General features: G+C 39.3%; 1 protein-coding gene across 1 annotated transcript; it reads left to right on the forward strand.

Annotated features, from left to right (window-relative positions):
- The first annotated feature begins 427 nt into the window (after window positions 1-427).
- On the forward strand, window positions 428-26,774 carry ppm1ba (protein phosphatase, Mg2+/Mn2+ dependent, 1Ba). The gene is given in 13 exon segments (XM_043255874.1): window positions 428-536; window positions 2,143-2,313; window positions 2,570-2,708; window positions 3,100-3,428; window positions 19,793-20,010; window positions 20,012-20,146; window positions 20,148-20,297; window positions 20,299-20,598; window positions 20,601-20,674; window positions 21,519-21,637; window positions 22,772-22,883; window positions 23,094-23,151; window positions 26,493-26,774. Coding segments are annotated over 13 exon segments (1,944 nt in total). The 3' UTR covers window positions 26,523-26,774.
- Window positions 26,775-27,044: the final 270 nt, after the last annotated feature.

Below are 27,044 nucleotides of genomic sequence, written 5' to 3' on the forward strand. Positions count from 1 at the left end.
TCAGGAATGCTTATTAAAAAAAAAAAAAAAAAAAAAAAGAACTGGCTTAGTCTATGAAACCTAAACTTTAGGTTTAGGCTATGACAAACAGCAACAGCAAAATTACTAGTAAAACATATCTTGAGGACCCTAAACGCAAATCTGCAGTCAGGCATCTAGATGGTGTACTGTTCACAATTCACACTAAAACTAGCAACTGGTAACAGTTTCAGGGCCATGTGCTACCACTTATCCTATTTCTGAATAACAAGATTGTAAATGTTCAGACAATCCTGGTCTCCATGGTGATAAAAAACCACTCTGCAGTTCCATAGTGATGCTTCATCAGCACCACTAGGTGCAGATCTCGGTACTTCAAGCCTACTGTTTACTGTAGTTAAGTTGATTTGGTTAGGCCTGTCTGACAACAGCACCTATCTTTATCCTCATGACGACCATCAGGATCACTGAGGACTTCCATCAGCTGGCCTCTGATAATCTAATCAGTCTGCTATGGCCCTGTTATGATCTAATCGGTGATGTCATCAAAGAGCAAAGTGTGTACTGATGAGGCATTACTCCTGCAAACAACAGAAAGAAACACAGAAACAAGCTTTACACAGCTTGTGTTGTGAAGAACTCATCCGGATTATGAGTATGCAAGATTTTTGCTAAATCTTAAGTTTTACAGTGTCTTTAAAGGACATTGTATTTTCAAAATATTAAAGTTAAAAACTTTGCCTTCGATCATTGATCTGCTTTTTATAGAGAAATATACTGAGACAGGAAGTAGATTTCTGATTGAGACATCTCCAGCGTGATTTTTATTACAATATCCAGTTACGCCACCATCTGTGCATTGTTTATTATTTTAGCATTCGCATGCATTTCACAAACTGCATTTATAACACATTGTACATAAGGCATCGGTTCCCAGTATAACAGAAAACAATATCTCAGCAACCTGAAAGCTGGAATGTCGGCCAGCTACCGCTTGCATTAATTAGTCCGAACCTTTAGTCTGCTCCAAACGCTTTTCTAATTGAAAGGAGACTTTTCTTAATTGAAACAACTTAAACTTGAAATTTGCTTATATTTATACCTTTACAGCTATAGCTGTTTATTAATTGCACGAACCAGAAAGTCTTGCTGTGTCTGGAAATTAATCATGGAAATGCTGATTGACTCCATTCTAAAGTTGTCACAGAGGTATTCAGCTATCTTCCGGTAAGATTACCCGTGGGAACCTGGGGACTTGCTACCAATACTAATCAATTGATGAAGATACCTGTGAGGTAAGTGGACAAGCTCACAGGCTAGGTGCAAAGATTATCTTCAGGAGGGGGGGCTGAGGTAAACTTATAGGTATAATGTTTTTAAGTAAACACAAGTTTTATATTTCTATGAAGTGTTGTTGTTTTAATATTTTAGTAAATAACATCAATAAAGTCTGACCAATGACAAAATTATCAGTAAATAAATGCCCCATAGAATATAGCACTTAAACAAAGTCAATGATTGAAATACAACTACTAGTACTCTCGAAGAAGAGTGCTTAATTGTAGTTTGAATGACTTAAAAATATATACAAATGTGGAGGTATTATTATAATTTAGTGAAATAAAAGGCCAGTATGTCTTTTTAACATCTATGTGAATTTTTTTTTGTCAAATTAAATACTTTATTTGTTATAAGGTTTTATTAATGTTCCTATTTTGTTCTGTAAAATACCTTTATTATAATTTGAACCTTTTGCTAAATTAAGTACTCATACAAAAGTGAATAAATTTCCAAATAATAAAGTTTCCAAATACTTGTCAGTACGCTTGCTGTATACTTAACCATACTTCAAAGACACAATAAAAATCATTAAATGGCAAACACATAATATTTACTTAAATCTATTTAAATACAACAGCACTTCTTAGCTAATCGCATTTAATATAAAAATTTCTATATAACTCTATATTGTTAAATATTTTTATTTAACTGCAATAGTATTTAATTGTTCTCCGAGGATCGCCAATCTTAACGCGGTGGAGGGGTTTGAGTGCCTGGAATGACCCTAGAGCTAGGTTGTCCGGGGCTATATGCCCCTGGTAGGTCTCCCATGGCAACAGGTCCTAGGTGACAAGCCAGACAAAGAGTGTCCATGACACCCAGCGGGAAAAGACCTGGAATGGGAGTCGCGACGCCGCTCGTATGATGCAGCCGCCCCCGCCATGGAGCCAGGCCTGGGGCCGGGCCGCATGCGAGCTGGTGGCCGGGTCTTGCCCCACGGACCCGGCCGGCTCAGCCTGAACAGCGCAAATACCCCCGTGGGCCCACCACCTGGTGAGGACTGCATAATGGTGCCTTGTGGTTTGGGCAGCAGTCGGGTTGCTGGGACCTCGGCTAACCCAACCCCTGGACTCAGAATTCAGTTTTTAGGATGGAACGCTACCTCTCTGGGGGGGAAGAGCCTGAGTTGTTGCGTGAGGTTGAGAGATACCGGTTGAGATAGTCGGGCTCACCTCCACGCACTGCTTGGACTCTGAACCCATCTTCTCGAAAGGGGCTGGACTCTTCACCACTCTGGTGTTGCCCGCAGTGAGAGGCGGCAGGCTGGTGGGCTGTTTCAGCTCTCCCAGCGAAGGCCATGTGCTGGAGTTAACCGTGGATGTGAGGGACGTCGCGTACTCTGGTTGGGGGAGGACTCTCACTGTCATTTGTGCCTACGGGTCAATGGTGTGAGCACCCGGCCTCTTTGAGTCTCAGAGGGGTGCCGGAAAGTGCTCCAACCGGGACTCTATCGTCCCTGCTGGGGACTCCCAACGCTCACGTTGGTGATGCTAGTGACACCTGGAGGGCGTGATTGGAGGAACGCCTCCGATCTAAACCTGGGAGTGGTGTTCTGTTGTTGAATTCTGTGCCAGGTACTGTCTGTCCATAACTTAACACCATAGCCTGCATAAGGGTGTCCACCAGCAATACCTGGCATCAGGACACCCTAGGCGGAGGTCATGATCGCATTTTGTGGAGCAATGCCACTGATCTCCGCCGCATGTCTTGGACACTCGGGTGAAGAGAGGGGCGGAGCTGTCAACTGATCACCACCTGGTGGTGAGTTAATCCGCGAAGGGGGAGGAGGCCGGATAGACTTGGGCAGCCCAAACGCACTGCGAGGTCTGCTGGGAACGCTGCAGAGACCCCTGTCAGGAGATTCAACCCCGGCCCGCAGAACTTGACCGGATCCTCGAGGAGTGGCTGGAGACACGGTCCGAAATGGATCGCCATGTTCACTTTGACGACGCAGCCGTCCGGAGCTGTGGTCGTAAAGTCTCCGGGTAAGGCGTCGCGGGCGGCAACCCCGAACCCGGCGGTGGACACCGGAAGCGGAGTGATGCTGGCTGCTGAAGAAGGAGTCCTATCGGGCATGGTTGGCTCCAGGACCCCTGAAGCAGCTGATGGTACCGGTGGGCCAAGCGGATTTGCCCGGTGGTTGTGCAGGCAAAACTCGGTCTGGGAGGAGTTCGGGAGGCCATGGAAAATGATTATCAACGGCCTCAAAGAGGTTCTGCAAACCGTCCGACGCCAGAAAAGGGAAAGCAGTGCCCCACAACACCGTGATATGGGCAGTGCTTGATGGGAACTCAAGCAACTTCGGACTGGGATATTGTGAAGTGTGGAAGGAATACTTTGAGGACTTCCTCAATCCCACACAACACGCCTTCCACTGGAGGGAGCAGAGGCCGGGATCCGGGGACTCACCATTACCCCAGCTTTAGTCACTGAGTGGTTGAGAAGCTCCTCTGTGGCAAGGCACCAGGGGTGGACGGTATCCGCCCCGGAATACCTCAGGTCTCTGGATGCTGGGGCTGTCTTGGCTGACACGCCTCTGCAGCATCGCATGGACGCGGGGAAAGTGCCTCTGACTGGCATGTGTGCTCCTTCTTTTCAAGAAGGGGACCGAGGGCGTGCTCCAACCATAGGGGATCACACACTTCTCAGCCTCCTGGAAAGTCTATGCCAGGGTACTGGAGAGAGAATCCGCCCGATAGTTGAACCTCGCCTAAGAGGAACAATGCGGTTTCGCCTGGACGTGGAACACTGGACCAGCTCTATACCCTCCAGGATGCTGGAGGGTTCTGGAGTTTGCCCAACCAGTCTAAGTGCATGTGGTTGTGATTTGAGAAGGCATTCGAATTTGCCCTCGTGGTGTCCCGTGGGGGTGCCTGAATATGGGGTAGTTCTTTGCTATGGCCGTCCGATCCCTGTATGATCAGAGCAGGAGTCATTCAGATTGCCGGCATTAAGTCAGACTTGTTTGTGTGCATGTTGGATCAATAGGGCTGCCTCTTGTCACCGGTCCTGTTCATTATTTTTATGGACAGGATTTCTCTAGGCTTAGTCAGCTTCTGAGGGGTCTGGTTTGGTGACCACAGGATAGCTTCTCTGCTTTTGCTGATGATGTTGTTCTGTTGATGCATCGGGCCAAGACCTATGCAGCTGGGGCGGTTTGCAGCTGAGTGTGAAGCGGCAGGGATGAAAATCAGCACCTCCAAGTCTGAGGCCTTGTCCTCAGTCGACAAGGGTGGCTTGCCCCTTCAGGTTGGTGGGGGGAGCTCCTGCCCCCAGGTGGAGGAGCTTATCTTGGGGTCTCGCTCACGCAGTGAGGAAGGATGGAACGAGAGATTGACAGGGGCGGATCGGTGCAGCTTCTGCAGCAATGCAGTCGCTGTACTGGTCTGTCATGGTGAAAAAGAGCGGAGTCGCAAGGCGGCTTCCGATTTACCGGGTCGATTCGCTCATTTCACCTATGGCCGCGAGTTTTGGGTCAAGGACCGAAAAAGAATGAGATCCCCGGATACAAGCGGTCGAAATGAGTTTCCTTCAGAGGGGCGGCTACGCCCTTTAGAGATAGCAAGGGAGAGTTCAGTCACTCGAGGACTCGGAGTAGACCCGCTGCTCCTCCACATCGAGAGAGGCCAGCTGAGGTGGCTCGGGCATCTGTCTGGATGCTCTCCTGACGCTCCCAGCGGGAGGTGTTCCGGGTACGTCCCACCGGGAAGAGGCCCCGGGAAGACCTAGGGACACGCTGAGATCTGTCTCCTCGGCTGGCCTGGGAGCCGCTCGTGTCCCCCGAAGAGCTGGAGGAAGTGTCTGGGAGAGGAAGCCTGGGCATCCCTGCTTAGACTGTTGCCTCACGCAGACCCGGCCCCGGGATAAGCTAGAAGAAAGAAGAAGAAGAAGAGAAGAAGCATTCAATTGTCTGAAAACAACACATCCATTGACACTTAACATTCTAATAAGGTAGTTTATACATTTGTATAGGATAGATAGATAGATAGATAGATAGATAGATAAAGTAAATAATTACGTAACGTAACCCAGAAGTAACAATGAGTTTTATTCTGAGCCTCATTTAGCACGCAGTTTTCGGCCACTCATGTCAATCACAGAGGCGAGGCCCCGCCCACCACGCAACCCCAGCTCGCGGCCGTCACGCACGTCACCTGTTTCTAACATGCAGCCAGAAACGTGCAAACACGGCTCGAAATTCAACTCAGATGACCACCGGGTCAGGTCGTACTTATTTTTCGCCGAGCCGAAGAGCAGCATGTCAAAGATGTTCGTAACAGCTCGTAATCCCAGACGAGCCGTTGAGGGCAGATCTGACCGTGTGAATTTAATCACGATTAGCTAGCCAGCTAGCAGGGTTTACCTTTAGCCGAGCTAGTCGAAACGCACTAATATCAATAACGGGCCAAAATATTTAGATGTTTAGAGGAGTGTCTTGTCAAAATAGGCACATTTGACACGGTATTGCCTAAATGTAAGCGTCTACTGGAAGGGTGATTTGGACATAATAAAGTAAAAGTCAAGCACCACATTTGCCAGACTAACTAGCAGGCTAGTGTTGAAAATTTCCGGCTGACGTGTTCGTAAATGTACTGCCGTGCCTGCCCAGAAGCGACCTGTTAAAGAATTTTGATCAAACCGATGAGTTGCCAGTTTATTTGGGCATTTTAAGTGTCATAGATGTTTAATCTTAAACGTATGCCTATGTGCCTGATGCTGCTTCATGTTTGTAGCTAAATTGCTTCTTGACACCAATCGTTTTAATTATTGCAGTAAAACACTCTTTTCTAAAGACAACACCAGAACTGGCGTTTAATTGTTTAGGAGTTGTTATTGTTTTTGTGGAGCGATTGTTTAAATTTTTATAAAATGAAAAATACAGGCCTATGGCGATATGGCATATATAAATTCAATTTAATGGCGCAAAACGTTTAGTGTTGGCTGGTTATCAGTGTCAGAAATGAACGTTTTACTTGATAAAGGCTTTATTCTAAACGTATACATCATTATGTGTCAGATATTTTGTTATTATAAATTGAATAAACATCTGGTTTGTAATACATGTGACATTGTTATATTATCAGATATTTCATGCCAAACATGTATATTTCCATTATTATTATTATTAGACGCTGAAGCTTTGATTTTTCTTTTGTCCTTGCTAGGATTTTTTTTTTTGTTACAACCATGGTTCGTTTCTGACCGTTGGTTGTGAGTGTGATTGAAAATTAGCTGATAGAAACTACATGGCTCAAATAATTAAGAAAAATTTAAATCCTTCTGTTACTATGATATTAAATATAGTTTGACAACATTTGCTGTAGTCTGTCTTTTAGTGGAAGTACTGGAATTCTCATGACAGCTATTAGAGATTGTGGTGCTTTGTAGAGCATGAGGTAGTTGTAATTTACTGTAGAAATAAACAAAACGTATGTCTTCCACAGTGAGCGCCAATTGTTTGTTCTGTGCCCTGTGCTTGTAGCAGTGGGACATTATAATGGAGGGTTAACTTGAACATTTATTACACAGCTCTATGCCCAACTTTACCCACATAATAAATACATTTGACACATATAAGGCAATTTATACTATATAAATATAGCAAGTCTCAGCTGTTTGACATTGTTCTTAATATAAAGAAGCTATGTAATTATCACATTGCTTCAGTATGCCTGGGCAAACTAATAAACTTGAAAATTCATGGACTTTATTGTTCCATTTGTTTTCCATGCTTGCCTGTATGTGCATAAGGCACAGCCACTTTCCTTGACAACAGCCCTACTTTAAAACAACACCTGCCACTGTTCCTTATTTGTCGCCTCTAATAAATTACAATGTCATACCCAGTTAAAGATGTCAATGCCACTCTAACTTCTTGATTGTTTACTATCATTCAATTTTAAATATATTACTGCACAGCTCATAATTTGACTATAAAGAATGAAAATATTGAGATTCATTAGGTTTGTTTATTTTGCAGTCCAATTAAGTTCTCCATGCTCAGGTGGTTTTGAAATCAGCAACAAAAACACTATGGACCAGGTGTATTGCCTAAATTAGCCTTTTAGGTTTGTGCTGCTTTGACCGGATGTAAAGAGAAATGGTTGTGAACAGGGATGCACCAAATGAAAATTCTTGGCTGAGGCAAAGCTGAACAAAATGAAACTCTGCACCAAAGGCTGAATACCGACAATCGCTTTTCTTGCATTTTTCCTATATATTTAGCCACTTGCCAACGTTAAACATTTAACATAAATTATAACTATACCAGCACAGTTTAACCTCTAAAAAATTAATAAGTTAGAAAATAATATTTATTGGCTGTTTAAGACCTCCTTCTGAATCAGGTCTGTATTTTTTACTGTGTACAAAATAATGCAAAGCCTTGCTTGAGCAGGAAGAGAATTCTTTCAAAACATTATTTTTAAAATGCATGAAAAAATGTTACTGAGCAGCTGATTGTTTTAGCCAAGATTTGACTTTGAACCCTGCAGCGCTGGTTGAATAGTCCACATGCACTTGTGCATGTATGAAACATAACGGGTCGCATAGTCTGTTTACTAATCATTCATGAAGCAGCAGACCATAATCATCGCGACAGTAACCGGCAACAGCCATGAGATGAGATGTCTTTCAGGCTTATCGGTGCTTGTAATGATTGCAGCGTTGGGACATTTTTAATTGCTTTACACAGCCAACATGTTCGCTGTATTATCGTGATGGCTTATTAGAAGACTGCAGGGTTATGTGCTGGATCGACTTATAATATCGCGGTATTGATGATAGTTGCCACGGATCGCATTATTGTTACTATTAGGCTAGTAATACTATCTAGGCTAATTAACGCAAGGCTTTATGTTTCCATTGTATTTCTTTTCCATGTTTTTACAGTAGTTGCAAGCAACCAATCACACAATTTATGTTGAGTTTTCTTATCTTACAATCAGAGTATTTAATTCAGTTTCTTTTGTTCAATTTGATTACACTCTGATTCATTTAATAGGGCTGGGTATCGAGTTAGATATTTTTTAAGGTACTCGAACGAATTGTCTTGAAACCATCAAGTATCAAAAATGCCTTTCGCTCGTGCACCAAGTTCCAATGCTCAAGGGGGTTAATTTCACTAACGTCAGGGAGCCAATATAGCTGCAGGACTATTAAAAGTTGAACTAGAAGCAGCACAGTGCAGATTGAACATGTACAAAGCAGTCTGCTCTGCGGAATACTAGTTAAGACAAATACATACCATGGGAAGCCAAACAACCTAAATGCAGGATGAAACAGCATAGTATTAAAGAGTTTTATGACTGCCCGCCGGTGCAGTGAGGACGCATTTAACTCTAAATACCGCGGTTGTTCGCTCTGCATCTGTTTGGTTCCTATAGAACACACTAGTTTAAACCGTTACGCTCAGAAATGGGGCTCGTGAGGTAAAGCGGTAGTGAGCATCCCAAACACTTTGACACACAAGCATTGATGTGTTTTGTTCTTAAAATTAAAATAACTTGTCTATACTGGCATTTCCACTACTTTTCAGAAAGCATCTTTGTCAGTAGGCTATTACAAGTGCATATATGACCATTCATGCACACTGTGGCATTATACTACACATGAAAATTAAGAAGATTTATATTCTGCATTTACTCAAAACTCAAACTTCTGATTGCCAACAATGTGTTTTGCTCATGTAATGTTAAGGAAAAATATTTTCTTCTGGAATGAAAGAGAAAATACAGACAGATACTTGAAGAAGGTTGATGTTCATCAGTAAATCTATTGGTGATACAGCCTGAGCTATATGCATTTTGAAATGAACATGCAATTACTGTAAAGTTGGCATAACGGATGCTAACATTATTAAAACTATTTTGCACTGATTTATTGTGTTGATAAATCTAGTTCCTGTAGTTGCTGAGGAGATGAGGCTTTGAGTCTATATAAATGCCAACAAGAAAAGGTATTGTTCATGAACCGGTATCGGTATTGAAATTTTTGAACAATATCCAGCCCTACTTCTGAGAATTCCTCAAACAACAGCACATATATGCAAATGTGTGTTATTGTAAGAGATTTATTCATCATACAGTCTGACATCTTCACTGGGATTATAACAGAGTGTTTTTAATGTATAGGTGATAACATCCATTAGCTGGATATGAAAATTGAGGACTGGCACAATGCATTGCATAGTGATATTATTGGCAGCTGGGTCTGTAAAATTATAGAAGGAATAGGTAATCCAATAGAAGCAATGCAGCTTAAGAGGTTTTATTAATTTTTTTCCAAGTTATCTTTTGATTTTATGACGCTGCACGTCCGGAAAGCAAACTGAAATTGTGGTTTGATTTATGATGAATTTGTAGATAAAAGATAAATTCGGTTAAGAAAGTAGGGCTTCTGTTGCAGAGGCGCAGTAGAACGAATAATAGTAATACCTGATTGCTATAATCTTAATCTAACATTACATATTGACAGTGTTTATTTGGCTCCGCATGTTAAAGGCATGCGTTAACAATTCGGTTAATATCTTAACCGCAATACTGTCAAGTTTTGAGCTGAGCTGCAGTCATCATGAACGAGCCCTGTAAATAGAATCATGCAGACATTCATTTCTGGAGGATTTATTCATTGTCTCTCTTAATTCTTCTCAAAAAATCCCATTTTAATCGACATTCAATTCCTGCAATGATTCTAGCTAGTCGTTTCTTTATGTAACTTCTACTGATGAGTTGTTCCATGTTTGTCAAAGGAAATTCTTCTGCAAGCTCTGCCCAAGCAGTAAAATGTTTTCACTGGGATTTTTGGATTCTTACTGCTGCACTGATTATTTCATCAAAAGGCTTAGGTAGGCCTTGTATTCCATGTTAGTTTATAGGCTGCACAGCTGCCACCCATGTATCACTTGAAAAGGTCTTCCTCCTTGCCTCATTCCTAATGGCACCCATACACAGACATTGGCAAGGGCACAGATGATGTGAGGACCTAAAATAACTTAGAAAGTTTATAGAGTGTGGCCACTGATAATAAAGGATAGTTTATGAACAGTTTTCTGGTCAACAGTGCGCTTTCCTTGATCAATTTATGAATGTTTATCTTTTTGTATTCATATGTCTTTATCTCAGAAATGAATAATGGCTATATATAGTATGGTGATATGTTTTCTGCTATCCTAAAGGCATATCCCAGAGTATGATGCATTGTAGAGAAAACCTTATCAGGTCAACATTTAAATAATAATTAATATATATATATATATATATATATATATATATATATATATATATATATATATATATATATATATTATATATATGTTTTTAAAGAAATGTTTGACAAAAATCCTTCATTTATTTGGTAAATATGCAGCAAAACTTGTAGGGATGTAATCGATTCAATTAGTAAAGATGATGTATGATTTACTATATACAGGTTTCAAAAAGGAATTCTCCTGGCATTATTATTAATTTTTAATGTAAGCTATGTAGTTGTTTTGAAATCTTTACATTATATTAGAAATTTATATTGAATTGTGAAATTAATATTTAGCTTTCCTTGAATATAGCCATTGTTGCTTTGGTATGGTGTTAAATGATAAATAAATAAATAAATAATGCGTAGACATTTTAGGTCTTTTATGTCCGTGTGTCTTTCTATGCATGGTGACACATTGAAAAAGCAATTCTGCATGAGCTAGAGTAAGGGGAGTGCAATTATTTTAAATTTCAATTCCAGTAGTGATTTTGGCTTCCCACTGATTATAAAATTGTGATAATTAAGAAAATTACCTGTGTGCCACGTGCCATTCTCTTTCTTTAAAGTGCTTTCACTTTTTAAAAGCTTCCAAATCTAATGTCCAAATAGTCACATCATATAAATAAAATGCAGGCTACTCTGGGACATAAGTTTTGTGAAGCTCATTATAATGTGTGAGCAAAGAATGCTTGGGGTTTCAGTTTCGGTGTCAGATACTGAATATCTTGACTGAATATCTGTAGTAGATTTAATGAGAATAACAGTATATTAAAATCATACAGGCAAAGACTGTGCAGCATGTTAAAGCTTAATAGAAAAGTTTAAAGCATGAAGATACAGATACATTTTAATGCAGTGGGAACCCCAGTTCTGTTTCTGGAATTCAGTTCCAGCTTGTCATAAAACTTAGAACTTGGGACCAATCCCAGTTCTCGCTTTATACCCTCTCACCTACCTCTTTGTCCCTTGTGTTAAAGAGGAGGGGTGAAAATATAAATCTAGTTCATCTTCTGTCTGTGATTAGAAGAGATATAATGTTGTTAAGCTTTGATTGTGGTTTACCTCGGATCAAATCTCGATAGAGTACCATTGTTTGCTGGATCTGTCTTAAAAGCCTTTGCTCAGTAGCTAATCAAGTACTGTATGCATCTCATGAGTGGATTAACAAATTGAGTTATCTTGTTAACCCTACTATCTTGAATCCTCTGAACCTTTAGGAGTCATGCTCATGTTTGCAAACTCTTTGATTAATGATAGTAAGGTTGCATTGAAAGTCATGTTCCACATCTTGAATCCATATCCAACATGGTCTTGTACCCAAAACCACATTGCAGTGTTTCCCATACGTTGATTTATTTGTGGCCGCCACAATATCCAGATCGCCACCACAAATACCCACTGCCCTCTGCAATTAGCTTCCAGTCCCACAAACCAGACTTCTTAGCACAATGCGCAGTGTAACTCTCAGACCTCTTTTGGTGGCGCTTTTCCATAACCAGTACATACTGACAAACCTAAAAAAATGTTCAGTTGGAAGATATCGCAGTACTGCCCTATGAATACAACGTCTGGTTTCGTAGTTCATAGAGTAGGTCATATCTGAAGTGCAAAAACTCGTCTATACACAAACTGGACACAGTGATGTAATAAATATGCTATATATTATATAATTATCAATATGATATCACCTGCCGCCACAAGTCTCTCAAAATCCTGTGAGAAACACTTTTATTGGTTAACACTTTGCCCGCTTGATTCTGATGTACACTGACTGATCTGACCTCTGTACTACAAGTTTAACTAAAAGGAATGAGTGAAAAATGTTGCAGTCCTCTAGGCTTGAGAGATGGGTCCTGGGCAATGAATATAGACTGATCTGATGTAACGTCAGGCATCTGGTTAGCTTAATAGGCTAGAATAGGGGTTTAATTTTTTTGCACCTGTTTTTTCTTCTTTTTTTAACATGCTTGTTAATCAGTTATGTGAAATAGCACAGTGTCCATTCTCATGGTGCTTTGAGTTTCATTGCAAAGCAAAGTGAGCTGTTTACAAAAAAACAAACAAAAAACAAAACAATACTGTAAAGATGACTATAACTGGTATGAACACATGATTTAATGTTTTTTATAAAGTGTGGTACAGTTGTTGTGTACCACTTTAATTGGTCAAATTTTTTTTAAATGAATGAATTCTGATGGAATGAATTCTTTGGAATAGGGTTGCGCGATATAGTAATTTTTCATATCATCATATCGCCAAGCTGTGAGATCGCCGATACACAATATTGTCGTAGCTTGGGGCAAGAGAGACACTCTGTACTTGTCACAGGCTGTATCATAGCTATTTGATGATTTTTAAATCTTGCATGTGTGAGAGAGAGAGCCTGTAAGCACATAAGTAACATAGGCTACTTTTAAAACATACTGAAAAACTGACTGTTAAATATAAAACATATATTCAAATACAGCTGTCATAAATTGCTATTAGGACCGCAAATGTCCTGCTGTGAGAAGTTTGCCTCAATGCTGTGGATGTTATCAGTCAAAAATCAATCAAGGTGAAAATCACAAGTATATTTAACACTAAATATTGGACATAAATGAACACATTAAAGATTAAAGTATTTTCAGGAAGCCTAAGTTCATATTTTTGGAGTAATGGAGTCATACAGCACTTTCTGACCACATGCCCCATGACGAGCCCTGTTTTAGACTGATAATTTACAAAAAATTTTTTACTATAATGATGATCATTGTTTTCAATTAATGTGCTATAAGGAAAACTGGTAATGTGGTGTGAGAAAGAAAAGATGTCTTTTAGGGCTTAGTTTTAGTTTCTCCAATGAGTAGGAAAAAACTTTATTTGTGCGGTAAGTGGCGCTAAAGGTGAGATAGCAGCTAAAAATCAATACTAATAGGCCACCTAATAATAATAATAATAATAATATGTTTGTATACATTAATAGATTGAGCCTAATATCGTCTTGACTAATGACAAAGACATCTAGTACCCGACAATATCTCTGTCGTTGATACACGATACTATCGTCTATCAGCACAGCCCTAATTTGGAGGGCACTTTTTTATTCTTAGAGAATTAGAATGATTATTTATAGTTATAGACTTCTTGATGTGAATAGATGATTCTTGTTTCACAAAAGTGTTTTTGATAAGACCACTGACAGTCCTACTACTTTGACCTTCAAAAAGAGTTCTATGCAGTTGACAATATTTTTGTCAAGATATTGAAAGATGAGTTTAAGGACGGTCCTGCGTGTGCCATAACTTCACTTCTGTCCACAGAATCAAGAATACCTAGAGAACATGAAATGGTCTGTTCTTCTCTGTAATAGATTCTGCCATTGCTTGGAGGCTTCTCAGAGTCTTAAAATACATTCAAAATACACTTTTGCTGTGCTGTGAATCAGTGGTAATGATGCAGCTGCTCTTGTATTCATGTAATAAGTTTGTTTGTCCTAAGGGCTCCATAAACAAGACAACACAAAGGCCGGTTCAGCAGTTTACAACTAACTGCCTTTTTATGGGCTGTGACATTTGATACACTGACATTTAAAATTTCACATGCAAGGAGCACATGGTGTACGTGGAGCTTTGCATTGCATGTGTACACACGTTATTGTAATCGTTTCACAACGTTGTTCATTTCAAATTCTGCACTTTTGCTGACTGCTCCTAGTTTCAGTTCAATGAATGAAATTCACTGTTAGTTTTGCTTGTCAGCTATCTAGCTGTACTTGCAATTCCAAGGGACTGGTCGCAGGAAAGATGCACTGAAGTGCCCTGTTGAAGCTCTCTGTTACCATAGAAACCACTCTTAGCTGCCACTCCAGGCGCTGTAGGCATGGAAACGGAACATATGACAGTGGTCCAATGGTTACATCATTGCAGTGCCATAGATCTCAGGAGTGTGTTGAACTGCTCTCTTCACTTCATTGGAATGTGGAAATCTTGTATGAGCAACCTGTCGTCTGGATGTGTAACTCTTGAATGCAGGCCAACGTTAGGTCAGGTAAGGATCGTTTTATGGTCATAAACTGACTCTCCATGTTAGCGGACTGAGCTGGTAATGTGGGATATTAATAGAATTCCTAGAGTCAGCCTAAGACTGTTGTCAGGCTTCAGATAAGATGTGATTGTTATGAAAATGCAGTCTGGCCTGAACTGCTTGGTCGCCCGCTGACCTTTTAAAATTCATTGACCACAATGCCTTTTTTCCTGTCTGTAATGAAGATGTCATGATTCATCGTGATTAGGGGACGTGGGTGATGGTCACCGTTGGGCACATGTGGTCTGAAATAGAAGAGTCGATGAGGACAGGGCTGTTTTTCCTTTTGTTGGGTCCCAACATTTAAAACACTCTTCAAAGATGTAGCCCACTTCCTGTCTCTACAGGATGCGTTTTATTTGTTTGTTTTAGCGCTTTTGGCACAGTGTGCCCTCTGGTTCCATGCACATTCATAGGCAATGAGTTATTATCATGTAGGCTTTTTAATTTACTGTGATGCTAAACAGAGCACATGATCAAAGCGTGGCTAATCTGGAGTCAAGGCACAGGTGCTGGAAGCAGTTTCCATTGAAACACTATCTTTCAGTGCTCAAAAAAGTGGACATCTTTTTTTTTTTTTTTAAATAAGTGTTATAATGTACTTTTATGTGGGTTAAGTCATCCCAAGTGGAAAGCGATGGAGGTTTTTTTGAGAATGTTCTTTTTTTGACCGATTAACTTATGAATTGGTATTGAAAAACAAAATATACATTTATTTTACTTTGTTTAACCACAGTTGCCATCTTGGTTTCATAGCCACAAATAAATTTTGGTTCTACAGGGATGTCTAAAAACTTAGGAAAAGTCTTGGCTCCTTGGAACATAAACTTATCTTTATTCAACATTTGGCTCATGTTTTTATACTTACCATTTAAGCTTAAATCTAATGATCAATATTGCTGAAGGTTCCACATTTAGGGTCAATTTAAATTGGGATGGTTTCAGGTCTAAACGCCATTTATTAGTGGGCGTAACTATAGTGTGCATGTATAGTGTAGGTATATAGCACGCATGCAGAACACTTCATGTTGTGTTTTAGTTCAGTACAGTTAGGAATGTGGCTTCTCATATGCCCTCATTGTGAGATGGAGTGACCCATATTTATATCAGATAGCCTACATGTGAACATGGCCTCTATCTTCCCAGTCTTAGCTGAAGGCTCAGGATCTGGGTAAATGGATGGGGGTTTGTATGCAATCCTATCTGGGTTTATTTATAGTGCAGTAGGCGTGAGGTGTGGCCAGCTCAGACACTCAGACATGCTGTTCTGTGACATCATTGCATACCACATGACTGGACTGCAGCTTTCTGAGCAATAGCAGGGTCTCTGGTATAAACCAGGATCCCAGTTATCATTTTTTTCCGATTTTGTTCGGTCAACCTGGCCATGTTATAAATATCTTGTTTGGATCTACCGTTTCATTTTACAACATTAAGAAATAAAGATGAAATAGCAAAATTTGTCATCTAAATGCTGAGATTTAAATTTTTTTGTACATTTTCCTCGAGTCGCCAACAGCAGTATGAAATTTTCAATTGGAATAAATTTTACAGAAACTGTGTGGAAAATCATTTGCGTGAATCATTTGAGTTCTCACGTACTCATTACCACCTAGTGGTCTCTTCTGTCTATCAGCATTCACCTTTAGCGGATAGTGGACAGTTGAAGAACGCCACAGATGACTGAAGTAGGCTTTAAGATTTATGGGTCAGCAACATTTCTTATTTTCTTAATTGTTTTGTAACACTTCTGATATTTCTTAAACTTAACTAATAAATGAGTGAATAAATCTTGAAACTTAATCCAGGAAAAAAAACAATCTTCTGTATGCATCTAAATGCTGTATTAATTAATTTGTTTTTAATTCTGATGTTTTGTATTATGACACAGTATTATTGCAATTTTTAAAATAAAACATTGTCCCTTACTGTTGCTATAATTTTTAATGCAGAACTGTACTGCGCAACAGCACCTTTTCTTGTGTGTTTACAAGATTCTTCTTGGGGCCAAAGCAGCTTACATCTGCTCTGAAAGTTGTAATCTGTTGGAGTTCCCCAGGTTAGCCACCATTATAGCTATTATATCCCCATTGTAGTTTCATGCAACTTTTCAAAATTTTTTTTTTTTTTTAAACATAGTTAAATATTTTAGTTCTAAGCTTGCAGACTGAGTTCACTGTGACAGGAAATATTTGTATACAAACAAGTAGTGCCACCAAATAGTTGAATTAAAACATTGTCCTCTATGAACTGATTAGAAGACTCATGAATTTGAGGATTGAGTCTCACTAATAAGTAATTGAAATCCATGAACTGTAAGTTCTTTCTTTATGCATGATTTAAACTGAATCAAGAGCTGCTGTTATGTTACAAGTTAAAGCATGTGAGGATTAAATCAATGAAATTACTAAGCGCTTATTCACAGAACAGCATGCTGTTAATATTTTAAACTATAAAGGTTATTTGCTCTGCTGCCAAAACAATACTTGCAGTTTGATCAGTTTGCACCTGAACATCTTATTTTTGTAGTCAAATTTTTACAGTGCAAGTAAACTATCTGTCCTGATTTGAAATGGACCTAGAATTGTTACACATTTATTTGTGTACTCATGTAATGTTTGCTGTGAGTCAAAGCTGTAACCTGTGGACAAAAAGAGCTGTCGTGTGACTGATCTGGCACCGTGGCTGCCCTCCTTTCACTGTTGGCTGACTGTGAGCTCCGAGTTCCAGAACTCTGCTAGCACTGTTGGATTAAACCTGTGATACTGAGGTCACTGAAGCATGAGTAAATAGGACCACTTTCACTCTATCCTGTAAATAGATCCTGAGGTCTCCATTTAGTGAGGAAGAGATGATCCCTTTCTTAGGCCCTGTTTACGCTAGTGCGTTTTTCGTTTAAAAATCGCTTTGCTTACTATTGCGCTACTCCGTTTACACTACACCTCGTTTTCCACCTTTGAAAACGGAGACTTTTGGAAAACGCTATAGACGCTATTTTAGTTTGAAAAGCCCAGGCTTGCGCTTGTGTAAATGGAGCAAAACTTTCGCTCTCTGCGTATCCTTGGCGACATCGTGTAAATCATAACAACAATCATGCTCGTTGTGGTACCCATAGATATGTGTTGGTAGATTCCCCATTCGATCATTCCAAGCGCACAGACAAATTTGTGATTTTAAATAATAGGGAATCTACTTACACGTAGATATGATTGTACGTGCATGAACGCTCATGTGACATGCATCTTAGGTTGTGTAGTAAAGCGGATCATTTCTAAAAAGCAGTGGAAATGCCAGTGTGAACCGTTTTCATTCTGAAACACTTTTGAAATTGTAACGCATTATGTAACGTAAATGGGGCCTGTGTGGTTTTTGGTTGCATAGGTTCTGAATGGAGCTTCCATATGTCTGTTACTCTCACCACGGTTACCAAGTGCCTCATCTCAGCAACAGACAAGCAGAATTGTTTTGATTCTAAAGCACTGATTAGATTTGTGTGTCCACTGTTTAGTGTGGTTCAACTGGCAAGTAGAAATAGTCCAGACAGCGACATATCACAGCTTGACAGAGTTTTAACAGGAAGTTCATCTGAGGAGAGCAAATCCTGTCTTCCTGCTGGGTGAGAAGTTTAATCTGTGCAATCACTTCGGTTGCAGTTACACTACTGATGAATGAACAAGACGATCACAGGAGAATGACTCATTTAGAGACAGCAGAAGCATCCTAAATGCTTCACCTGGGTGTGTTTGTTTTAAACCATTTCATTAAAGGAAAAAGTAGGGGTTGAGCAAAATCTTGTTTTTTTATATTTTAGTGTATTTAAATGTTTGAGGGTTATTTTAAAATAAAATGTAATATGACAACACTGAGGATGATCTTTTTTAATTCCATATTTTGTCATGTTTTCTGTATTTTCAAAGGACATACGGTATTGTACTATTTTTGTGCAGTAAGTGTGGATGGCAATGGAATATTGCTGACTATTTGTCAACAGATCTGTGCATTAGTCTGAATACAGTCTGTAAAGCTGTCACTGTCTATGATCTAATTAGTAATAATCAAACAGCAATATTGCTGAAGGGTAAAAATGAAAAACTTGTAACTATTTTGCTTGTAACTACTGTAAACTTTTTGGATCCTTAAAGAGCACTTATTTTTAAATAAGCAATTGTTTCAAAAAGTAGCCTGCTTATATAATGATAAAAAAAGTTATTTTTGCACAAAATAAATTTTATTTAAAATGTATATGAAAATGTAGTCCTGTGCAGTAATATTAAATATGATATTGTCCTGGTTTCTACAGACAAGGCTTAAGCTAGTCCCAGAATAAAATACATGTTTGAGCTGTCTCTCTCTTTCTGACATATGTCAGTGTCATTGTTCTGTGTCAAGATGCACACCTGTCTGGGCTTAAGCTAAGTCACTTAAATCCGGGCCATTGTGTTAATGATAATCATAATTTAATTGAATTGTAAAGCCCCAATTTCACAACCATACTTTTAAGATGGCAGTACTGACACAAAGATGTTTTAACTATAAACAAAAAGCATAGAAAAAAATTGACTGTGAATTTCATTCATTAGCAGTTTGATTTACCTCAGCAATGAAGCAGCAGTACACTGTTTTCATAGAGCCGTGTAATATATATTTTTTTAGATGGCTAGCACTTGAATAGCAGTGCAGGATATGCTGCTATAGCTGTAAAGCAGCCCTACGCAGGCAATTGGATTATCTGGGCTGCAGTTTGTTGATTTTCAGAAGCTACGCCACTCTATGGCTAAAGGGCCAAGAATCTCTACATGTTTATTTCACTCAAAGTTTGTTGTTAATAGAAATCTGTCTATTGAGCACTAAGACTAAGCCTTCCACATTTGTGTTCACTCCACAGTGGGCGTTTTGGACAGTATGTGCTGGGTTTTTTCCTCTAATTCTAATCTTCATGTCTAAAGCAGCTCTTGGTGTGCCTCTGACAGTGCTGATCGAGCGAGAGAGGATGCTAATGTTAGCTTTACATTTTACATTTAAGCTGCAGGGAACTGTCATATATTTTAAGGTTCAGATAAATCATGTTTTAGTGTTGTTTTTGTTTTTGTTGCAACCCCGGTTTTCGTGTCTTTTCTTGAACATTTCTTATTGTTGTCATTTCTTGTCTCTGCAGAGCGTGGCCTGAGGAATGGGGCGTTTTTAGATAAGCCCAAAACAGAGAAATACAATGCGCACGGGGAAGGGAACGGCCTGCGCGCTGGGCCTCCCAGCAGCATGCAGGGCTGGAGGGTAGAGATGGAGGATGCGCACACAGCAGCCGTGCAGGCCTGCCACATGGCTTGGATGACTGGTCCTTCTTCGGGCGTGTACGATGGGCATGCTGGCTCGCGATGTTGCAAACTACTGCTCCAAACATCTGTTGGAACATATCGTAGCTGCGGGGTCGGCAGATGAACTGCGGAAGGCTGGATCTCCGACACCGAGGCAGACGCCAGCCATAGAAGCGGTGAAGAGGGGTATCCGCGCCCGGCTTCCTGAGGATCGACGAACACATGCGCAGCTTCACAGACCTGCGGAACGGCATGGACCGCAGCGGCTCCACCGCGGTGGCTGTGCTGCTCTCTCCAGAACATCTGTACTTCATTAACTGCGGGGACTCTCGGGCCCTTCTCTGCCGCAAATGCTCAAGTCTGCTTCTCCACGCTGGACCATAAGCCCTGCGACCCACGGGAGAAGGAGCGCATACAGAACGCGGGTGGCTCTGTGATGATCCAGAGGGTTAACGGATCGCTGGCTGTATCCCGAGCACTGGGTGACTATGACTACAAGTGTGTTGAGGGCAAGGGCCCCACAGAGCAGCTTGTGTCACCGGAGCCTGAAGTGTTCGAAATCGCTCGGTCAGATGCAGAGGATGAATTCGTGGTGCTGGCGCGTGACGGTATTTGGGATGTGATGAGCAACGAGGAGCTGTGTGCCTTAAAGTGCGATCGAGGCTGGAGGTGACGGATGACCTTGAGAGAGTGTGCAATGAGGTTGTGGATACTTGTCTACATAAGGTACAGCTCCTTACTTCTTAAAGTTCTCCTATTATGCCATTTCTAATATTGCCTTTCATGCAGTGTGTAATGTAGTTGTATGCTAATGTAAATGATTTGCAAAGTTAAAATCTGAAAAGTGATTGTCTCTCAAAATAAAGAATATATACATGGAATTGAATCTGTATAGCTTAAATGAGTCGTAATTTAAAATCGAATCCCACTACTAACATTAGTACGTGGTAGACCACAGACAATAGAAGCCCATTGACCACTCCAGGCATGTAGATGCAGCCGCGATGAACTTGACGTCATTCACCATACCGTGGGTTCACACAGAGCCGTTGAGTAGTTCTGTGGAGGATTGTGGTATCTTTTGAATATTCTGTGATTATTTTGGTTAATGACGTCTAGTCAAGACCGCTACAATACAACGGATGCAGCGACCCATAGATACAGTCACTAATGAGACATTTATTTATATATATATATATATATATATATATATATATATATATATATATATATATATATCTATCTATGCGACAGACCAATCACAACGGACTGGGCCAAACAGAGCAGGCTCACGGAAAGGGGTTTGAGAGACTGAATCTTAGAATCATATCAAACAAATGGCTTTGAGAATGACTAGAAAATTAGGTAATATTAAACACATTTTAAGAAAACAAGTGTTTTTAATCTTGCATGCATATAAACCTATTTTAGAAGACTCTCAAAACAATATTAGGAGGTTTAAAAATACCATAATGGGGCAATTTAACTTGTGACTTTTTTTTTTTTTGTGACATTGTTTTTGTCCTCAGGTGAGGTTATATCCTTCTTTCTTATTTCTTTTCTCTCTTCAGGAAGTCGAGATAATATGAGTATTGTATTAGTCTGTTTGCCAAATGCACCCCAGGTGTCAGAAGAGGCGGTAAAGAGAGATGCTGAGTTGGACAAGTACCTCGAGTCACGAGTGGAAGGTGAGAAATAGAATTTGTTGGCCCACCGTATGCTTGGGAGTATTCATTCATTCAACACCATGGTTTTAGTCAGAGTTGCGATTTTTGGATTTCTATGTCAGTGCTGTTTAATCTTTATAGCATATATTTCTTTCCGTGGTGAATTTAAACACTTAACACGATTTTTACAGAAGTTTTGCGACAACAACACACCTTAATGTAGCTGGATAAAATACCAATTTAATCAAGAAACTGATATTAGTCTTTTCTGTTAAATTCACTCAGCTGTGTAGTTTGAAGACCCTTAAGAATAAAAATATATTAAAATACATTGTAATAAGATATATAAAAATATATCAGTGTTTCCTGCACCACTTTCCTGCAGCAATCCTCCTGCATATATTCTTTTGATTTGCTGCGTGCATTTGTAGAGAAACAAACATACAGTGCAACCAGTGCAGTCAAATTCAAAAACTATTTTTTTAAAACAATTAATCAAAACAATAAAAAAGGCCATTTTGTTCTCTTCACATCTTTTCTCTTCTGGTCTGGAATATGCTGTCCTTTCTCCACCCTCTTTAATCTTTCTCTCTTTCTAGATGAATATCTCTTAATAGCCTAACTCTGTTTCTTTTTACTTTTTTCCCCCAATTGACCTTTCCTTGCTGTATTGTACCTTGGACGTATTCTGGCAAGTGGTTGTTGGTTTTGTGGGGTTTTGGGGTTATGTAAACTCTTGGCCTTGAGCTTTGGGCAAAGGTTGGGTTAACGTTGTTTTAATGTTTGGCTGGGTGCTGAGAAGGCCTGAGGGAGTTGTCGGCACTGCTGCTCTGGTGAGGAATGTGCTGGCTGAACATCTAACTGGCAACAGGCCCAGAGCGGCCCAGAGCAGCCCAACTGGGCCACAGGCTTTCCTTCTAGAGTCTGACTCTTGCCTCTCAGTGTTTCAGTCTTTATCTCCGATTTTTCTTTTTAATATAATTCTAGCTAACACTCAATGCTCTACAATAATACATTGCTTATTTCTTCACGCTAATACAATAGTTCACATATACACAAAGTTGTTTTGCATATATTGTAGTGTTCTATTAAATGCAGCAGTCAAATATATTTTTAGCTTGAACCTGTTGTGTATCCTTTCGGCTTCTTAATCAGAGCTCATTGAGAAAGCAGGGGAAGAAGGGGTGCCTGAGCTGGCCCATGTCATGAGCAGCCTGTCCCAAGAAAGCATCCCCAATCTCCCACCAGGGGGTGGCCTTGCCAGCAAGTAAGTAAATACTAGGGTTAAAAACCACACCTGCACAAACATGTTAACGTGCTTAATTTTTAGGAATCTGGAACGCTAACGCAGAGTTTGCAGGTTTAGTCCCAAGTGCGCTTGACCAGAATCCAGCTAGCTTTTTAATATCTACACCACAGAAAAGAATATATCTATATTTTTTAATTTTTTAATTTTTTAATGGCTGTTTCTCTGCAGGCACAGTGTTATTGAAGCAGTGTACAACCGGTTAAACCCCCAAAGAGAAGAAGATGGTGTGAGTATGAATAGAGTCTGTCATTTTAAAGGTCTAGAACCTCCTGGTATGATAACAGCAGTACATTTAACCCCTGGTCTTACCATAAAAATGTAGAAATGTTAACGTCCCCTTGACCTATTGGACTCATCTCATCATGAGACGTTGCCTTGTTATGCACCTCGCTCACTCAACCCATTTATACCTGGTATTAACATCCATCAACCCAGAGTCACTTAGTGTAACTTTCTCACTCCGAGCATTTGCTCTCTCTCCATCTCTCCACCCCCGCTTCTTTGCTCATTTATTTACTGCCGAGAGTAAAACATCCTGCTCAAATCACAGCTGTAATGAGCTCATTCAAATGATCCTCTGCGCCAAAGCACAGTGGTTGAGATCACCACATCACAAACACTCCTAATGCATCCCATCAAGGAGATGAGCTGAAGTCTGTCAGCATGACCAGTCAGACTTGGTTAGTGAGCACACAAGAATGTTATTTCATTAGCTTCATGCAGTGTCTCATGATGATGATGATGATGATGATGTCACCGTTCAACATGTGCTCTGGCAAAACTGCACTAGGGTTTGCATGTTGTAAAGCCTGCATATGGTTACCTGTCTTGTTGTTGTACCCGTGAACATTTGTGTGTGTGAGGCTCAGAAGAATGTGTCAGTTAGTTTTGTATGTTTAATTATTGTGACACATTCTCGTGTGTTGGTCTGGTTGGACAAAGGTGTTTTGATAAAATGTTCTCCTATCCCCTACTGGACATCCAAGAGATATCTGGTGTGTGTGTGTGTGTGTGTGAGATGGTGATCTCTTAGCTCTTGGACTCTCCTCATTAGGGTTGTCACGATACCAAAATGTCAGTAGTTGATATCCATGCCAGAGAGATCTCAAAATTCTTGATACCATGTTTGATACCATAGCAAAACCAACTTGAATAAAAATGCTAAAAATAAAATATAGTGCTGTCAAACATCCAAAATACAAGTTTTTGTTTACATAATATACCCTATGTAGGTGTGCTGTGTTTTTATTATTTACATATAAATAGACAGACATTGTGTATGTTGTGAAAATTTACACTTATATATTTATATAATTTATATAAATATATTTAATATTTTAGTATATAATTATATATACATAATAAATATACACACAGTAAACAAAATGTTTGATTTTGGATACGATTAATCATTTGACGGCACTAGTAAAATTTTAAAACTTTTTCTTAAACTTTATTAGTAAATAAAATTAAAACGATGGAAAGCGCACACCTTAAAATGTTTAGGGTCATTGAGATTTGTTTGAAAGAAATTAAGCTTTCATTGCTTTGATGTAATTTTGTTTAAAGACATTTATGTTACAAATGTTTTCACATGCAGATTTTGTTAACTTTCTCTTAAAATCCCTAATTATTATATTTGATAGATCATGTAACTGTAGCAGTAGCTTTTAAAATCCAGCTTTAAAATATAATAACTTGTGGAAAATATTTCACAATATGACACTTTGTCTTGTATTTTTGATCAAATAAACGCAACTTTGGTGAGTGGGACATTCCAAAGTCTTACCAACCCCAAACCTTTCTATAGTATGGTCACTTTCAAGTATAGCTCAAAGAGAGAAGTAATTAAGTTAACATTAATAAAGAAACAAATTAGTTTTTTATGTCAGTTCTGTGGATTTATTGATTTCATTAACGTAACAGCAGTTCTATTATTAACATTTTAGTATCAACTTGGTACTTTTGACATCCCTAGGCCTCATCAGTGAGTGATGTTTTGTTGGCTTGTTGTGAGAAATAGACTAGATCCTTGTGTTTCTTAGTGATAACCAGTGACAGTATTTAGTAAGCTTTAGATTTTGTCCATCCCTCCTTTTGTCAATAATTCATTTTTATACTACCATAGCACGTTTTTCACAGCCAGATGTACAGTTTGCTGTGATTGACTACAATATTCCTGATTAAATGTATAAACCAAGGCTGGTATTTATATCAAGAATAAACACATTTGAGGCACATTAAGAAGATACTACACATGAACAGAACTAATGATGTATGTGTTCACCCTTTGATTAATGCAGCCCAGCTGTTTTATTTGGTAAGTTGATTACTAATTGATACTAATGTTTTCTGCAGAAAGAGTGACTTGAGTTTGTTTGAACATAGCGTCAGAAGCTCACCTAATCGACCCCATATGTACTGATCTTATGAAAGCAGCAGTAGAGGGATCTTTCCATGTAACTGCTGGTTTGTGGCTATCCATGTTCGTTTAATGCAGTTTGCAGTGTGACCAAACTGTCAATGTATAGTTATATTATACCCGTTAATATACTCGAGCCCTGTAGATAATTCATTTCTTTGTGTGTTTTACATTACCAAAGCAACAGTGTTCCTGTCAATGAATGCAGATGACTTGTTTAACCTGGCTTTCATTTCAAGTCTTGCATGTTCTGTGTCAATGGCTTACCTTGATGTGTCTTCGAAATCATATTAGGGACCCAAAATGTTGCTCATTAATGTCTAATCAGCCATTTAACAAGGGTTTTGGATACATTTTTCTGTTATTTTATATTGATGCTTTGCACATGCATCTTTTTTTTTTTGCCTTGTTCTATAGCTAATTATTTGACGTTGTGTAAAGAAATGATTAAATCAGAGTTGAAATCACAGTTTTACTTCTGTAAATAAAATATTAGACAGAGAAACAAGAATGGCACGATTCTGGTTTCAAGGTTCAGTTATCACTGTAATGGTTAGCTGTAATGCAGTATGGGAGACCAGGGGCAATTGTAAAAAGTTTTCTCACTGTGCAAGTGCTTTTTGTGATGGTTGTGTTTTTTTTATCTATACTGTTATACATTTTAGCGTAAAACCATCACTGGTAGCGAGCTACTCTACAGAAATTTTCATGCTGAAACACTTTTAATAAACCCCACTTTTAATAAACAATATATTTATTATTTAGTACTGTGATGGTAAAATCAAATGATTTATAAATCCAATGGTCCTGTAGAAATCGTTATTATGCTAATTTGCTGCTCAAGAAACTTTTATTATCAGTGCTGCTTAATATTCTAACAATAATAATTGTCTGATAAATAGAAAATATAAAAAAATTGCATTTGGGAGACAATATTTTGTAACATTAATTAGTTTATAAATTAATATTTGTATGCATGTATTAATGACGCATTCATTATTTAAAATCAAAGCACCAACCAATAGTAAATAAACCAAAATGCATCGTCTTAGAACCGCTTTGATGAACTTTTTTTGATCCACAATGTTGACTACTGTATATGAGAACTCAGCTGATGGTCTCCTCTGTGTGGGGTTTCTCTGCAGAGTGGTGCTGACCTCGAGGACCCGTGGTAGTCGTCCTGCCCCTGAGGAAAGAGCACCTTTTCTACACAAGACATCAGTCATGTTTCTTTTGTTCCAGTGAAACCAAGAGATTCAACGGACAGTCCTTCAAGAGTCACAACACAATGGAAACAGTACAACCAAAAGCATTACAAACACTTTTTTTCTAATATATGAGGGAAAGAATGGAGATCCAGTTTTAAAAACAAACTCAAACATGAAAAATAACTAAATACACATCATACAATAAAAAAAACAAACAGACTTTTTCTCACTTTTTTGTGGTGGCTGTGGGTGTTCATTTTGAAACCGAGGATGTTTTTAGTGGGATGGACCCATGTACCTGCTGTGGTGCCTTTAAGTCGAAAAAGAGGTTTGCTAATGCCAGATGCCCTCAGCCCAGGATATAGTTGATAAACTTCGGCTATGTGAGACCACTGCAGCCCCTGGTATGGGGTTATGGATCATCACTGGGTTTATTTGAGGATATATTTGACTGATGAATGCGTGTGGATCATGTTTTAAAGAGTTGCT

Source organism: Puntigrus tetrazona, chromosome 13 (genome assembly GCF_018831695.1).
Source record: "Puntigrus tetrazona isolate hp1 chromosome 13, ASM1883169v1, whole genome shotgun sequence".
Lineage (NCBI taxonomy): Eukaryota > Metazoa > Chordata > Actinopteri > Cypriniformes > Cyprinidae > Puntigrus > Puntigrus tetrazona.